The sequence below is a fragment of the Magallana gigas genome, chromosome 10 (genome assembly GCF_963853765.1).
Source record: "Magallana gigas chromosome 10, xbMagGiga1.1, whole genome shotgun sequence".
NCBI classification, from domain to species: domain Eukaryota; kingdom Metazoa; phylum Mollusca; class Bivalvia; order Ostreida; family Ostreidae; genus Magallana; species Magallana gigas.
The window spans coordinates 34,667,481-34,685,277 of record NC_088862.1 but is presented as its reverse complement, the minus strand read 5'-3'; the positions used below and the strand labels follow the sequence as shown (position 1 = coordinate 34,685,277).

The following is a 17,797-nucleotide window of genomic DNA, read 5'->3' as shown; positions in this document are numbered from 1 at the left end:
CAGCATTTTAAAATCATATTTATAATGTGAATAATTGTTAGGCCTATTCAAAGACTTACGATGTCTGCAGTCTCCACACCAAAAATATAAAAAAAACTTTGCCTCTGCTTTTTTCATGTACATCTTTATATTAATTTTGAACAAATCACTGCCCTACATGTAAAAACTATTTATTGTATTGATAATTTAGCTAAAATAACGAAGGATAACTTTCATCCATGCTGCCAATCTGCACTTAGAAATCTTTAAAACGCTTTGATGAGTGGTGTTTTCTATTGAATTGTTACAAGCATTTTTTAAACTCTGATTTGTAAAGACTCTATTGTTTAAACCAATTACGGTTGATAATCTGGATTTGGAATAAAAAGTGTTAGGGTCGGCGCATAAAAAATAGGGTCGGTCGGGAAACCGGAACACACATATTTTTTTTTTTTTGGCCTAAAGTACAAATTACAATGATAGAATACCGGTAATTTCAAGATAGTTTTTAAAGGTGTTATATCGATATATCAGGTTACATCGTTAAAATATGAAGTTAAAAATGACCTACAAAAGCACGTACCGCGTGATTTTGGCAAGACTTGTGAGAGCTGCCTATCCCGTTGATATATACGTCCCTGTAACAGACGTATTATTTCTACATTTTAAACATTTATGCATATATATATATCATAAATAAATCAACACTAACCCACTGTCAAATCATTTTCTCAACTTCTACATTCTGGCTTTAAATGATGAGATATAGGCTTGCTATAGGTGGTTTAAAAAAGTAGAAAATTTATAGTTGAAAAAACTGGAAACATATTGTTTTGATTTATTTGTCTTATAAATCAAAGAGGTATAAAGAATGGCTTTACAGTTTAAGAAAAATTATCAAAATACAAACGATTGAATAAGTAATTGTGTCATATAAAAAAAATCATTTTAATCTTTCTAGCATGCTATATTAAAGGGACTAAGACACGATTTGACTTAATATTTTCAAATTTTATTTTTCCATTTTCAATGTTTATATTGATAAATATAGAAGTTTATTATATCATGTCAAAATTTGAAAGCCAAATATCAAGTTATAGGCAAGATACGGGGGTCATAATTCTTTGTTTTGTAAACAAAGCTTGAATATCGTCATTTTTTACATTGGTTGTATTGGCGTAAGTTTCAATCAAATGTAACTTTCTTTTGTTGATAATTTTATTTATTAAGATATTAAGTTAGTTTGAATTGTTTTTTACATGTCATTTTGTCCAAGAAATGGTAATTCTCTACATCTCATTTTTTGTAAACAGCTATAAGACTCGAGCTTTGTTTACATAACAATCAATTCTTACCTCTGTTACTCGCTTGTAACTTGACTTTAACATTCAATATGTTGGTCAAACATTTAAAATGCACCAGTAAACCATTTTATAAATAAAAAATAAAGATATTTTTTTTGATCTCAAATCGTGGTCAAGTCCCTTTAATCAATGTATGTTAATTTAATGTTGAAATACAGATGTATAGCATAATTTGTCGCCTAAAGAGATGGTTTAAAAGGGAAGAAATACCACTTTGTAATAATGTGACTCACTATTTGTTTGCACATTGTAAGATTAAGTTGATTTAGTATCATTTTCAGCATTATTGCATGTATTGTTTTAAATAAGTTTCCAATTTAATCAGAAACACAAACATTTAATCTGCGCTGACCTAGATAAACAATGTGATACAAGAACTTTAAACCGAGAATGTAGGAGTTGAGATAATGATTTGTTAGTTAAAGTTTTCAATTAATAAAAAATGATAGGATTTTCATAGAGAGGCTGATGTGCTTTCGAAAGGTTGTACATATAGTTAACACTAATTTGAACTTATAACATGTATTTATAAACAAACAATGCATTATTGTTTGTGACATATATATTATGATATATTGTTTACTTTTTAGGTGTTTTATCCTCATTCAAGGTAGAACTAACTGATCCAGTTTTGGAAAAACATGAATAACTGTGGTATAGTATGAACATTAATTTTATTTAATCTTGATACAGTAGTAATTTATTCAGCTAATAAGACTTTCACAAGGGTAGTTGTGCCGTCACAAACAGTGCATTTTCCCGTAATTTTCATAAAACTGAACAGAAGACACCAATTCCTCAGTAGTTTTTTGAATAGAAAACTATGTCCGCAGCTGTCGCCCACGATGAAACTCACATTATAACTTTGTCATGTTATGAAACATAAAATATATTAAATAAATTTTGTTGTGGGCGACAGCTGCGGACACAATTTCCTCTTAAAAAAACTATGAGAAATTGGGCCATTTTTCATCATTTTTGACTTAATCTTAGAAATTTGCCAAAATGTTAAAGTCATAATTATTTTTTGAATCAAGATAAAGGTGTATAACTTGGTATTTTATACATGCATACGTGTTCAAGATAGCATATGTGTATTTTCATGAGATTTAAACCACTTTTGAATTTTAGGGCAAATATTAAAAGAAACTGTACCTTCTTCTTTGTATACATTATGTTTAAACTGTGATTTAGATAAGAGTTGACCTTCTCTGACACTACTTTAAAAGTGGTAATATTGATTGTATAGATCTATTAACTTTTTAATCAGCTGATCCCTCTCTTTTCTTTCAATAATATTATAAAATGATGAATTGATCATGGATTATCAGTTTAAATACAAAATAATCTTGATTGACTCAGATTGAGCTAAGTTTCTGGGACACTACTGCTTTTAATTACTGTCTCACTGATCAAGAAAAGTGAAAAGGGGAATAACTGATTTTTAACATGAAAGGAGTTGTTCCCCTTTTCACCTATACTTTAAACAAGCCAAGTTTTTAATAAATGTACAATATTATTTAAATATTTGTTCTTAAATCCTTAAATTTATGTTTAATATGTTTAATGAAGCTGGAAATGCACAGAGTTATTAATAATCTTGATTATTACAAAATAGTTCCAAACACACAAGTTAGATAAAGATTAGTGTGTTAGTAATTTACTCTCTCTCTCTCTCTCTCTCTCTCCTCTCTCTCTCTCTCTCTCTCTCTCTCTCTCTCTCTCTCTCTCTCTATATATATATATATATATATCAGTACTTTTGCTTTCCTATATGTTTTAATTGAAATTTGCTGTACAATATTACTTTTTGTTATACATGTACTGGTGTGTAGAATTGTGTGGTCTCTTTATAGGTTTTAAGCGTATGATACACAGAGATACAGTGGATGAAGTCAAGAAAAACAAAATACATATGTGGTATAGTATTCATGAAATTTTAATGTATATATGAATTTATCATTAGGCAGCTAATCTTTTTGTTTCTTGGTCACTCAGAAGACCTATTGCAATCTCTCGTCTGTCGTTGTGTGTCATTCATAGACATCATAGTATACAGCTTTAAATAGGTATGAGGGCAGTAGTCATTGTGTTAGCCCTGGGGTAAGAACTGTTGTCCGAGACCATAGACCAAGGTCAGCACAAACAATGTTGAGTCACGTTATGTCCGCCGTCACGTTATGTCCGCCGTCACGATATGTCCGCCACTTTTTTGAAAAAATCGTCACGTTTTGTCCGCCATCACGAAATGTCCGCCACTTTTTTGAAAAAATCGTCACGTTATGTCCGCCATCACGAAATGTCCGCCACTTTTTTTTTTACATCGTCACATTATGTCCGCCTCCTCATAAATTTCATTATTTTTACTTTTAATCGCCATTTAAAGTTCGATGTTACGAAATATTCGTCTACCTTAAACATAAATAATCTTTATTTCCGCCGTCACTGAACATATTTGCCAATAATTTTAATCAATAAGAGCGTCACATGATGTCCGCACTGAACATACTCGCCATTAATTTTAATCAACAATAGCGTCACATTATGTCCGCACTGATGAAGGTACACTTAAAAAACTGATCATGTTTTAAAATTAAATTTGTCGGCTTTGTAATGTGTTTATTTTTACTTTAAGATTAAAAGATAAAGGTGAAAATCAATACTACTTCTTATACGCAATGTCATTCCCCATTTAGCATTTAGGATCGAGTCTTTCAGGTAATCCATATCCCTCTAAAATTAATTTTAAAATGATCACGTGAATGAATCAACCAATAGAGAACGTGCTGATTATTGCACCTGGCCGCAGGTAAACACACGCATACACTTTGACCCCTGCTGCGACCCGTGACAGGTTGAAAAGAAGAATGAAGACTATCAGGTAAGTGCCACCTTATTAATATCGTCGTGTGTAAAATAATTAAAACAATTTGTGATTATAAGAGTTTATGTTTTATTAGTAACTTGATATCTTATCTAAGATAAAGCCTCATAAAATTTCAAGCATAATGTGAATGTTTATAAGGCAACGATTTCGTAACGGATCGTGTAACTCCAACTTCACTCAATTTATCTAATTTAAAACATTGTCACAATGCTTGCAATTTATAAAACAGTCTTTCTTTAGACAACTCATGATTAAAAATATGAATATTCACTTATCTTCTAATAGAAGGGATGAATTTAACAATCATTAAGTTATTATAATGTTTAGTCTTCCAAGACGTACGCTTTAATTTTCATTGTCTGGTTTTTCTTAATTTCTGTTTTTAAGTTTTCTTTCATAATTATAGTTTTTTGGTTTTTTTTTTTTTGATTTTTTTTGCCGATTGTCCACGTTAATGATAATGTAGTAACATTTTAAGAAAATGCAGATCTAATTGTTTCAAATTTCAATAGATTATTTATATTTGAAGTTTTATATATTATGAAAATTTACTAGTTTAGAAGTGAACGTAATGGCGCTAAAATCATTAAATTTGAGGTACAATTACAATGTCTTTGATTTAAAATAGTGATATTCTCGTGTGTTTGTCGAAATTGGCTTCATTGTTTCAAAATAACAGGTGTTGCAAATATATTGTACACATCCGGTATTGCCCAGTTTTAAAACAAAAGGTGTGAATCTCTGGTGTCTGTTGAAAATGGCTTCATTGTTCTAAAAACACAGGTGTTGCAAATATATTGTACACATCCCCCTTTTACCTGAAAGGTGGTCTCTCTGTATCGTTTGATGTGATTATGACATCCCCCACCCCACCCCGTCAAACAATGCGCCATCCCATACCAAACTCTACTTGCCAAAAACAATTAAAGATATTGGAAATTTATTTATTTAATTATCAAATGAATTTTTAATACAATGTAAAAAAATGTTGAAAATAATTGTAAGTAATAAATGAAATGTACTGATATTATTAATTAGAGAGACAATTTTACAGGTTGATAAAAATTAAGATTTATAAACGAAAGCCGTAAATTTAAATTAGAAAATAAAGTAGAAGTCTTTTCATTCTTCAGTTAAATTTCCACATTTTAAAAGGTATTTTAAAAAAAAAAAAAACATTGGAGATGGGGCAAAAATTAGAAGAAATAATGCTTTCGATATGTCAAGAGCCGACCGAGAATATTATATTACATGTAACGTTATGTATCATATATATTCACTTTGCCTTAATTTGTTTTTAATTTCTTACCAAGGAATTGACAAAATAACTTTTGCCCTCATCCTTATTTAAGGTTTGTTTTGTAAAACAAGGGAAAAGTAGATTTTTCTGGTAATGTCAGGGTTGGGATATTGTCAAATTATTTTCCCAATGGACAGTCAAATACTCAGCCAGGGTAAGGGGGAAAGCCAGTCATAGCTCACTGTCAAATACTCAGCCAGGGTGGGGGAAAAAGCTAGTCATCAGCAAATTGTCAAGTGACATCAAATATAATTGATGTTCTTATTTTTGAACATATTTGATAATAAGGTGAGAGTAAGGAGAAGAACAGTACATGTATAAGAGAGTAAATATTGAGAGAGAGAGAGAGAGAGAGAGAGAGAGAGAGAGATTAAAAGAAAAGAGAGACAAGGGCAGATGTTAAGCAGAGAAGAGGAGAGAGAGAGAGACCAGTGTCATAGAGAGTGGGTACATGTTTAACAGTCACTCAATCCCTTTTCCCATTTGTTCTCTCTCTTCAGAGAAAGTGGGCATGTATGAAAGCAGAGAAAGGGATATAGAAGGAATGGGCAATAAGCTTAGCAAGAAAAGTCTGAGATATATACAGAGAGAGAAGGAGAGAGAGAGAATGAAAGAAAGGAGGCAAGGATCTATGTTAAGTTAGAAAGAGGGAGAGAAACTAAAAGAGAGATTAAGTTTAGCAATGAAACTCTCTCTCTCTCATAGAAAGCAAGCAAGCATGTATGAAAGCAAAGAAATATTGAGAAAAGGGTATAGAATGAAAGAAAGAATGAGAAATGAGCTAAGCAAGAACATTCTGAGATATATACAGAGAAAAAGAGAGAAAGCGAATGAAAGTAGGAGACAAGGATATAAGTTAAGTCAGAGAGAGAGAGAGAGAGAGAGAGAGAGAGAGAGAGAGAGAGAAAGAGTTAAGCTATGAAACTCTCTTTCTCTCTCAGAGAAAGCAACCATGTAAAAAGCAGGGAAATTTTGAGAAAGAGGGATAAAGAATGAAAGAAGGAATTAGAAACATGAGATCAAGCTAAGCAAGAAAATTCTGAGAGAGAGAGAGAGAGATTGAAAGAAAAGAATCAAAGGTACATGTTAAAACTCAGAGAGAGAGAATTCTTGTCTGGAAAATGTTCTAGAGAGTAAGAAAAGGATAGATAGGGAGATAGAAAGAGAAAACATGATTATATGTTAAGCAGAGAAGGTCTCAGAGAGAGAGAGAGTGAGATATAATTCTCTCTCTCTCTCTCTCTCTCTCTCTCTCTCTCTCTCTCTTTCAGAGAAAGCAAGCACATATGAAAGCAGAAAAATATTGAGAAGGGATATAGAATGAATTAAGGAATGAGAAATAAGCTAAGCAATAAAAGTCTGAAATATATACAGAGAGAGAGAGAAAGAGAGAGTGAAAGAAAAGAAACAAGAGTACATGTTAAGCCTGAGAGAGAGAATTCTGTCTGGAAAATTTTCTAGAAAGGGATAGAGAGATAACAAGAGAAAACAAAATAGCATGTTTACTTAATAAGAATGAGTTCTCTCTCTCTCTATCTCTTTCTCCCTCTCTCTAATGTCAATCATATTTTGGGCCATTTCCTCAACAAGTTGAGTGTTTCTGTAACCAAAGCCATATTGATGAATCATTATATATATGAATCATTATTATCTTTGTAGGAATGATATATTATTACATTAAAGAAACATACTTTAAATGAAAACATTTTATAATAAATGTGATAGTTATATGTGGAAAGAATGTGGTTGACTTCATTTAAAACTGTCACTTTATTTTTAATTAAACAGGTTGTGATTTTGAGACCTAGTTCCTCCACACAATGGAAACAGCAAGCACTCCATGTAAAGTACATCAGTGTTCTAAGTGTCCGGGGGACACAGAGTACTATTGTGTATCGTGTCCATGTGATCTGTGTCCCCAGTGTAAAGAGAACCATGTAAAAGATCTCCAAACAATAGACCATGATGTTGTGTCATACTGTGATAAAATCAACTACATCCCAACACAAGAGATCTGTGTGAGACATCATAGCCATGTTTATACAAAGTACTGTGAACCTTGTCAGGTTCCTGTGTGTTACCATTTCACACAGCATAGAAATCACCGACAATTAGCCGTTACAACATCCTATAAAACAAAGCGACAACAACACAGAGGAACCATTCACACCATCAGAAGTGAGGCTCTATTTTACAGACCTGTTCTTCTGCCACGAATCAAAACTGATTTCAAAACCTGTCGCACAGAATTCTCCCTCTATCAATCAGAGATGTTAACAAAGGCCCAGACACTGAAGCATCTCATTGACTATATACAGAAAGATTTCATGTGTAATGTGTTCTGTGACTTTGATTTCAAACACAGATGTTTAAAACAGAAGAAAGAAATGATCATACATATTGTCAGCCTACAGAGATATGTACACATATATGAACAGAGGAGAGTCATCAGACCGCTACAATTCCTCTCCTCCATAAAGACAGCCCTCCCCCAGATACATCCTACACTCCACACCAGCCAGCTCTCCATGACTGAGTCACTCAACAAGGAGGATGTGATGGAGTCACTGAGTGCAATCCAAATCACAGAGAGAGGAAACCGACGCGTAGGAAACCAGTGTCTGCTGAAACTGACGTATGCTCCTGAGCTCCATCAATCTCTCACACTGACAGGTGTTGATGGTTGTTATCACATTTCCTGTGTGACATCAGACCGGGTCTGGGTCAATGATTATAGTAACAATCTCATGTTGACAGACACAACAGGTATCCCTCTACATCGTTTGGAGGTATCATGTAGTGATTTACATTATGGTAATGGATTACACACAGTGAACAGTGAGAGTGAACTGATTTATATAGATAGGAATTATAACATCAACAAACTGTCAAAGGATATGAAAACAACAACCACATTTATAAAGAGAACAGACTCTACATGGGAACCACTGTGTGTGTACTGGTCCCCGTCCACTGGGGATATACTGGTCGGGATGTATAGAGAGGAACAATGGATAGCCAAGGTAACCCGGTACAACCAGAGTGGACAACTCACACAAACCATACACGACAACACAGGACAGGGACTGTATATACAACCTAACTATATAACAGAGAACAACAATGGGGATGTCGTGGTGTCTGACTATAACTATATCCTTAAATATGGTGCTGTAGTGGTGAAAGAGCGTGGAGGAAGACATCGTTTCTCCTACACAGGACATCCATCAGGATCAGGACTACAGCCACGTGGAATCTGTACTGACGCGCTGTCACACATCCTGGTGTGTGATCATACAACCAGCACAGTACAGATGTTGGACAAGGACGGTCAGTTCCTGTCACATCTACTGACAATATTACAAGAGATGGGTGAACCATGCAGCCTGAGTTATGATGTCAACACTCACCGTCTCTGGGTCGGATCAGGGGTCAACAACAAGGTGTGTGTCTACAGGTATATCACCAGACAGGACGCTCTGACAGGTAAGTCTGAGTCATTATCATTGATGTAGTATATATAAGTGTTGGATATCATAAACGTTTCAAGTATACCTTAGTTATTTTTGTTATATCACACAAGTCATATTAAATTGTTAATTCAGTTTATATCTGTTTCATTGTGATTGTAATTCATATATGAGTTATATATCCATGTAATTGTTATTCATTATTACATCTATGTACATGTTACCAAATGTAGTTTATTCCTCAAACTTATTTAAATAAGAAGATGCAAACATTTTCATGTTTATGAATTTAAGATATACAAGAGAAATTCATTTAAAGTATTTAAATGAGTTTGATAATTACTTTAATCAGAGTATTTAATTAACTAAATATACTCCTTGTTACAATACAGGATTAGTACTCTATGTTTGATGTTTGTAGATCAAAGTCGTGTGATGGAGTCACTGAGTGGAATCCCAACCCCAGGGACTGAAAAACCACAGCAAGGAAACCCGTGTCTGCTGAAACTGATGTCTCCCCCCGAGTTACTTCACTCTCTCACATTGACAGGTGTTGATCGTTGTTATCACATTTCCTGTGTGACATCAGACCGGGTCTGGGTCAGTGATGATAGAAACAATCTCATGTTGACAGACACAACAGGTGTCCCTCTACATCGTGTGGAGGATTCATGGAGTGGTTTATATAGAGGATCACACACAGTGAACAGTGAGAGTGAACTGATTTATATAGATAGGAAATATAACATCAATAAACTGTCAGAGGATATGAAAACAACCACCACATTTATTGAGAGAATAGACTCTACATGGTTTCCACAGTGTGTGTACTGGTCCCCGTCCACTGGGGATCTACTGGTCGGGATGGGTTATATACATACATATACAGGCAAGGTAACCCGGTACAACCAGAGTGGACAACTCACACAAACCATACAACACGACAACACAGGACGGCGACTGTATAGTGTACCTGTCTATATAACAGAGAACAACAATGGGGATGTCGTTGTGTCTAACTATAGAGCTGTAGTGGTGACAGAGCGTGGAGGAAGACATCGTTTCTCCTACACAGGACATCCATCAGGATCAGGACTAAATCCACGTGGAATCTGTACTGACGCGCTGTCACACATCATGGTGTGTGATAGGATAACCAACACAGTACAGATGTTGGACAAGGACGGTCAGTTCCTGTCACATCTACTGACAGAATCACAAGAGATGGGTGTATCACTGAGCCTGAGTTATGATGTCAACACTCAACGTCTCTGGGTCGGATCAGGGGACAACAACAAGGTGTGTGTCTACAGGTATATCACCAGACAGGACGCTCTGACAGGTAAGTCTGAGTCATTATCATTCACATTAATTAGATATAGATAACTAAGACACACAGTCCGTGTTAATTATCAGTCAATAAGATACATGTAAGACATGTTTATCTGTGTGATTGTCAATATAAACAGCTCATTGTTACAGGGTTAGCTGTATCTACCAGTCATTGGGATTCATTTTTTGTTTGTCTAAATAAAAATTGAAATTGAATGTATTTTATAATAAGATGTGCAGTCACATGTCATTCTAATTAGTTAATTAATATAACAGGTCAGTGTAATTAATAAACCACATGTTAATATAGTGACACATGTATTTGTAATTTGTTTTGTTGCGAGTACAAGTTGAATGAAATGATCTAATTAATTACATAACTATTGAAGCATGTGTCAATGTAATTAGGTTAAACTTATTTGTAGATGTAGCTCTGTCTTATATATACTGTATGATGTTGATTCATCAATTAACAGCTAATTAATCTCTTGTTGTAGATGTACGCACACCCCGTCCTAATGAGGAGGCCATGTTCAGCTCATCAGCTGTAGAATGGAGATAGCTTGGATATTGACAGGTTGTAAATGTTTCTGTACAAATCTAGTCTGCTCTCAAAACCACACATGTTGTTTGTCACTTTGTTCAACATCTGCAGCTAAAATTGACCTGTGTATAATTCACATGGACTGTAATACTGACTCCTGTTTATATCACACTTTGTGATCATCCAAACATGGCATTCTGTTGCTATAAATGGAATAAAATGTAATTGAAATGAACCGGAGATATAAATAAGATAATAATTAATTAATAATATACTAATTAAATAATAAACACTTAGTGTTTAAATTTATACTTGTGTCTTTTTTTCACCATTAGATATGAAGAATGTTATGGAATTCATACAAACATTGTGGATTCATGACCATGATTTTCCATTTAAAGTATCTAACACAGTTATTGATGTAATCGGACAAACTATTTTCTGAAGAGACGGATACCAGTATCTTATTGAGTGACGTAATGGACCGTGTGTTTATAGCTCTGCACAAACTTATTCAGTGATGTAACGGACCGTGTGTTTATAGCTATACACAAACGTATTTAGTGATGTAACGGACCGTGTGTTTATATCTTTACACAGACTTATTCAGTGATGTGACGGACCGTGTGTTTATAGCTCTACATAAACTTATTGAGTAATGTAACGGACCCTGTGTTTATATCTTTACACAGACTTATTCAGTGATGTAACGGACCGTGTGTTTATATCTTTACACAGACTTATTGAGTGAAGTAACGGACCGTGTGTTTATATCTTTACACATACTTATTCAGTGATGTGACGGACCGTGTGTTTATATCTTTACACAGACTTATTCAGTGATGTAACGGACTGTGTGTTTATATCTTTACACAGACTTATTCAGTGATGTGACGGACCGTGTGTTTATATCTTTACACAGACTTATTCAGTGATGTAACGGACCGTGTGTTTATATCTTTACACAGACTTATTCAGTGATGTAACGGACCGTGTGTTTATAGCTCTACATAAACTTATTGAGTAATGTAACGGACCGTGTGTTTATATCTTTACACAGACTTATTCAGTGATGTAACGGACCAAGTGTTTATAGCTCTACACAAACGTATTCAATGATGTAATGGACAGTGTGTTTATACCTCTAGTCTGCTTTACACAGACTTATTCAGTGATGTAACGGAAGTTTTTTTGATAGCTTTACATGAACTGTTGTTTTGGGAAAATGATTTATCAGAGAACTGGTTTTTAATGAAATTTCTCATCAATTATACATGTATCGTGGTTTTACTTACATGTTGATTCCAAAATTTTATGTCTTCTTAATACAATTATTCAACATTGTACACCCATTTTCCCCCAATACCTTTATGTCTGTCAACTAGAAGTATTTGAAAATAGTTTTTGAGAAGTTCAAATACATACACTCATTGTACATGCATAAATGTTCGATCAATGTTTTAATAATTTAAAATTGATAATTATAGCTGATAGAAACGATATTGATCATTGAACTGAGTTAACATGAAATATAGGGATGACTAGCTTTTATAGATGTACATATCTACAGAATTCCACCTTAATTTAGTCAGTAAATGGCACATTGCTAAAATCTAATTCATCTGTGGCAAAGCTTGTTTAATTTGTTTACATTTATCCTAAATATTAAAAATTGAAGTATTAAGTAAATTTAATGTTGTTCGAACTCAAGTACAAAATGTTTCTATGCCCCCCCTTTACACAATCTGATTAAAATCAGCTGTTCTGATACGCTACCGCGTTCGAAAGTGGTAGCATATCAGAACGGCTGGTTTTAATCAGATTGCCCTGTACAACAACAGTTTATTAATGACATTTCTTGACATGAGAATACTATTGATTTTAACGTCATCTTTAAAGTCAAGTTAGCTTCTTTAACATTGGTGCAGTCTTTTTTGTGTGCACATATACTGCATTTTTGCGCTTCATGTTATGTTTTTTCCCAAGTAATCTTATTTATGATTCACATTTGATGTATATGAAAGTGAATAAAATACATTTAACTACCCATATAGTTATATCTTTTTATTAGTCAGACTCTGTGCAGTTTACAAAAGAACAAGGAGACAATAATGGATCAAAATAATCATCTAAGTATTGTGAATCTACCTCAGTTTGATGGTTTATCAGGTATAAAAAGAAGGATATGTATTTTATAAACAAAGTGATTTGATTTTAAAAGAGACATAACTCCTCAAAAATCTATCATATCAAATTTTCCTGCAATCTGACATGCATGTCTATACTGGTTTTTTTTAACAACAATAAAATTATAAATTGAAATGTACAGAAACGCAAAAACTGATGGAATTAGTAATTACTGGTATTATGCACGTTCACACATTATGTCCTAATTATATATAAAAAGGTAGTCAGAAGGATTTACAAAATTCCGTGCAGCGGTTTGCGAGGAGTTGCGCTTAGAAACTGTTCATTATGTATTATATATTAAGTATAAATTAATGAAGTCGAAGGTTTTTGGTTATATGAACATCTTCACAGTGTTTTCTTAACACCTACAAAGTTTTTTGGAATTCCATTTAGCAGTTTAAGATCCAGAAGAATTTTGCTTTAAAAAGGGAATGGTCTGATAAGGATTCTCAATCTCGTCATGCTTTGGCCCACCACGGCCCTTTACGGAGACGTCACAGCCGCCCTGGTGCCCGCTACACTCGCCTGGTTTTTTACATGAACATCCTTCTACTTTGCCGTGCCTTCGTTCATTGTTCTAAGACGTAATGCAGATTTCCTGAAAAGAAAGCGTGTTTTTAAACAGTTGTTGAATTTAGGATTATTTTTCACCACGTTGGGGTAGAATTTTATCTTAAAACGCTCATTTATGGTAGAAGTTATCAACAATACAAACATTTTAACATCCCCAACACTCGGTTCTCAGATCAAATCCTTTAAGAAAATACATACATTTGAAGTTCAGACTTGAGGCGGGACCAGGCTCCTCCAACTACTAAGAGTGCTATCTTTGAAATCAATTCATTTACTCTCCCAATCCTTAGAATAAATAGTAATGGGTACAAGTCATATAAACATATTTACATATACCTGTACACAAACGGTGAAACCGTAATAGCAAGCAATGCTAGATCATTATGTTCGTGAAGAATAGACAATCTCAAAAACTTATGAATATATAGATTTTTCATAGTTGTGATTCTACAACAAATTAAAGAACTATAGAGTCTATCATTGAACATTGTCTTTTCGTGCTAAGTTTTTCGAATCGAAGATAATATGTTACATTCTAAAAGGTAGTGGAACCCGTTTTCCACAATTTTACAGTAAATAAATTACAAACTCTTTTGTGCCAGTGTTGACTGTTTCACCGACCGACCTCTATTGGGAGATTATTCGAGATTTTCTTGGTATTCGATCATACGGACTTTGTTTTTAAAATTTCTGTGAGACTTTTATCAGAGATATTGATATTACTGTCATATTCTTTAAGCATTTTATTTAGGGAAGCAGTTGTCATGTTGTAAATTTTGAATTTACCGGGTGGCAGTAAATACAAAATTTACATCACAATCATATTGTAAATTTTGTGTTTTCTATGATGTTCCGATGGGGCCACTTCGACCTTCGCACTTTCGCCTTTAGGTTGAAGATGCGAGAGTGCGAAGTTGCGAAGGCGAGAGTGCAATGGCGAAGGAGCGAGAGTGCGAAGATGTGACGACAAAGCGCGAAAATGCGATGGCGAAAGTGCAAAGGTGCGATAATAGTATAGCTTCTTCGCCTTCGCAACTTCTCACTTTCGCCTTCGCATCTTCGCGCTTCGCCGTCGCATCTTTGCACTTTCGCACCTTTGCAGTTGCACTTTCGCTCCTTCGCCGTTGAGCCTTCACACTCTTGCACCTCGACCTAAAGGCGTAAGTTCGAAGGTCAAAGTGGCCCCATCGGAACACCATAATTTGCTACCACCCGGTAAATATAAAATTTAAAACATGACACACTTATCCATTTAGTATGGTGTTCCATCATCTGAGGAGGCAGATGAGAAAAAAAAATCGAATTAAAACTCTTACCTGACTACCTGAACCTTGTATAATATTGTTATCTATCTGAACATAATAACAGACACATGGAAACTGTCATTTTGAGAAGCGCTGTCTGGATTTCTCTCTATATCTCAATGACACCAGAAGGAATCACAACATATTGTCTGTATTGTAATATCCATGATCACTCAGTGGTTGTTTGATCACAACATATTGTCCACATCTGATTTCCTCAGTTTCAGCCATACTCTATTTATATACTCATATATACACTAGTGTTTTACCTGTTTCTATACCATTATCTCGATATCCAATGTCTCTTTACTGATGGCCATCTATTGTGAGGTCACCACTACTGGTCACACACTTACACTGACTCTGGTGTGTGCTGGTCCCCTCACAGTCCCTCTCCTGATGTCCATCTGTTGTGAGGTCCCCATCATCGGACACACCCTTACACTGACTCTGATGTGTGCTGGTCCCCTCACAGTCCCTCTCCTGATGGCCATCTGTTGTGAGGTCACCATAACCGGACACACCCTCACACTGACATGTGCTGGATCCTCTCACAACTGTTTATATCAATAATATATACATCGAATTATCATCCCTTATCGAGTTAGGAACTTGTAATTCAGGGGGGGGGGGAGGCTGGGTGGTGGTAGTGGGGGTGGGGTTCTAAAGAGGTTTGAAAAATAAGACACACGTGCTGCTATTCTTGGTTAGTAGATATTAAGAAAGTTTTGTTGATATGAGACATTTCTATTTTTTTATAATGATTATCCTTATAGATATACAATACTATCTAAAAAGTATTATGTAAGCCAGTCCGATTAAAAGTTAAAAAATACTTACATTTTGTGAAAAAAATTGAACAAAGCACTCCCATTTCTTTAAAAGTTAAGTTGTCTGTTGCGATACAATTTTAATCTATTAGTGGTTGTGTTCCTTAATATCTTACTATAAGGGGTAAAAGTCGGCATTTCCTGTCCTCATATTTAAGTTGAATGCAGTAAAAAGTGCTTTAGGAAGTCGAGAACTTGTCATAATCCCCCCACCCCCTCCATGAACCTTAGAAGCATTTTAATTTCTAAATATAATTTTTTTTTTTTTAGGAATTCCAGTGTTCTAAAGGTAATTTATATATTTCAGAGAAGACAGTTAAGGGATTGCAAATGTATAATACAAACGTAATCGAAAGTATATCCATGATATACATGTACAACAGTACGATCGATACAACCCCCCCCCCCCCCCCCCACACACACACACACACACATACACAAGATCATCATCTGATGGAGCTCTGCCATTCAGCAAACTGACTGTTAACTAGTTTGTTTCTGCTGTAGTGTAAGCAGTGGTGATGCACGATTGGTTCAAATGGCCATTGATTAATATACAACAGCATTTGACATAATACAAAGTAGGGGGAAGATTGTCCAAACCTCCAGAATATAGAAAGGCATGGTAAATTTAACATTGTAAAGTTAGTAAAATTAAGCATTGGTATCCAACCCCCCCCCCCCCCACCACCACCACCAAAGCAATCAAAATTATCAATCGAACCCACAGGCACCTACCATTAAAATATTTCATACTAAGGTGGCTCACTACACCTTTAAATATTTTCTCAAATCAGCAGAAAATTACTTGATTATGATAGATATCATAATATATAAGAAGTGTTTAATAAGTCAATTAGGCAAAAAAATGTGCAATTTTGGATGAAAAATTACATTTTCGAAAATTCTATTAGTACTCATGAACGAAAGCTCCAGGCGTATTCGAACTCATCTGCGGTTCAGAAGCCCAAAACTTTAACCACTGACCTACAATGATATACAACCCAATCAAATGATATAAATAGTTTAACAAAACACTCAAATATCCATCTTGTGACATAGTGTCTTAAAAAGTATAAGTCTAGGTGTAGTGAGGTACCTTCAGAATATTTCCTATTCTATATGTTTTATCACAGCATAAGAAATTATCATACTACATTTATAAAAAGAAATAAGTCTGTGCTCATAACCCCTGGAATAAGTTTTGTGGATTTGGCGCATCAACACAAAAATTGTATGCAAATAAAGGGTCCCTTGCCTTTCAAAAACTGTGTCTGAAATTGAAGTTTATAAAGATGAAACTAAATTCAGTGATCAAGTCATTCAAAGAAATATTCAATATAACTTTATATGGCTGATGTGGATGAAATCATTGATATTCAAGGTGGCTCAATTTCTCTGAATGATCAGGGTTATCGTAAGTGCCAGCACAAAAATGTCAATCCACATCATATTATGAAACTTGATCTTTGATCCTTAATGTGAATCTATAAAATAATAAACCAATAAATCCTTAAAAACTGTCAACCAACAGAAAATTGTCAACATCCCAATGTATTAGCATGTGAGGACCTTGGCAGCGTTAGAACCCCCCCCCCCCACACCAGAAAAAAAATATCAAATTCATATGCATGTAGTAATGTTATATAATGAGAGCAGATCTTGGACCCCTCTCCATGGCAAAGAAACTTATACCCACCTGAACCCCCACCCACCCCTTACAAAGTATATTTTGGAATATGCACTTTGTTGTCACTACCATGTACCTTTGTGTAATTCTCTGGACAAATAGAATTGTATGTCAAATTGTACTTTCAAGTTTAGGAAAAACACAGAGAGAGAGAGAGAGAGAGAGAGAGAGAGAGAGAGAGAGAGAGAGAGAGAGAGAGAGAGGGGGAGAGAGAGGAGAGGGAGAGAGAGAGAGAGAGAGGGAGAGAGGAGGGGGGAGAGAGGGAGAGAGAGGGGGAGAGGGAGAGTCTGTTATAACCATTATACATTCTTTAATAGAGATGAAAAGGCCCTAT

At 34.7% G+C, this 17,797-nt stretch overlaps 1 protein-coding gene and 1 long non-coding RNA gene across 2 annotated transcripts in view; one reads left to right on the top strand and one right to left on the bottom strand.

Moving 5' to 3' along the window:
- Nucleotides 1-3,061: 3,061 nt before the first annotated feature.
- LOC117684003 (uncharacterized) overlaps nucleotides 3,062-17,797 on the top strand; it is a 71,926-nt gene continuing 57,190 nt past the window's right edge. Inside the window, exons 1-3 of the mRNA XM_066073058.1 lie at nucleotides 3,062-3,263; nucleotides 7,319-9,016; nucleotides 9,422-10,342. Coding sequence (XP_065929130.1) covers nucleotides 7,351-9,016; nucleotides 9,422-10,342 — 2,587 coding nt within the window. The 5' untranslated portion in view covers nucleotides 3,062-3,263; nucleotides 7,319-7,350. The remainder of the gene's footprint in view (nucleotides 3,264-7,318; nucleotides 9,017-9,421; nucleotides 10,343-17,797) is intronic.
- On the bottom strand, nucleotides 12,928-15,855 carry LOC117684012 (uncharacterized). The gene is made up of 3 exons (XR_010710006.1): nucleotides 15,784-15,855; nucleotides 15,213-15,500; nucleotides 12,928-13,664 (listed from the first exon to the last, which is right to left on the bottom strand). It is a non-coding gene; the product is annotated as an uncharacterized lncRNA (long non-coding RNA).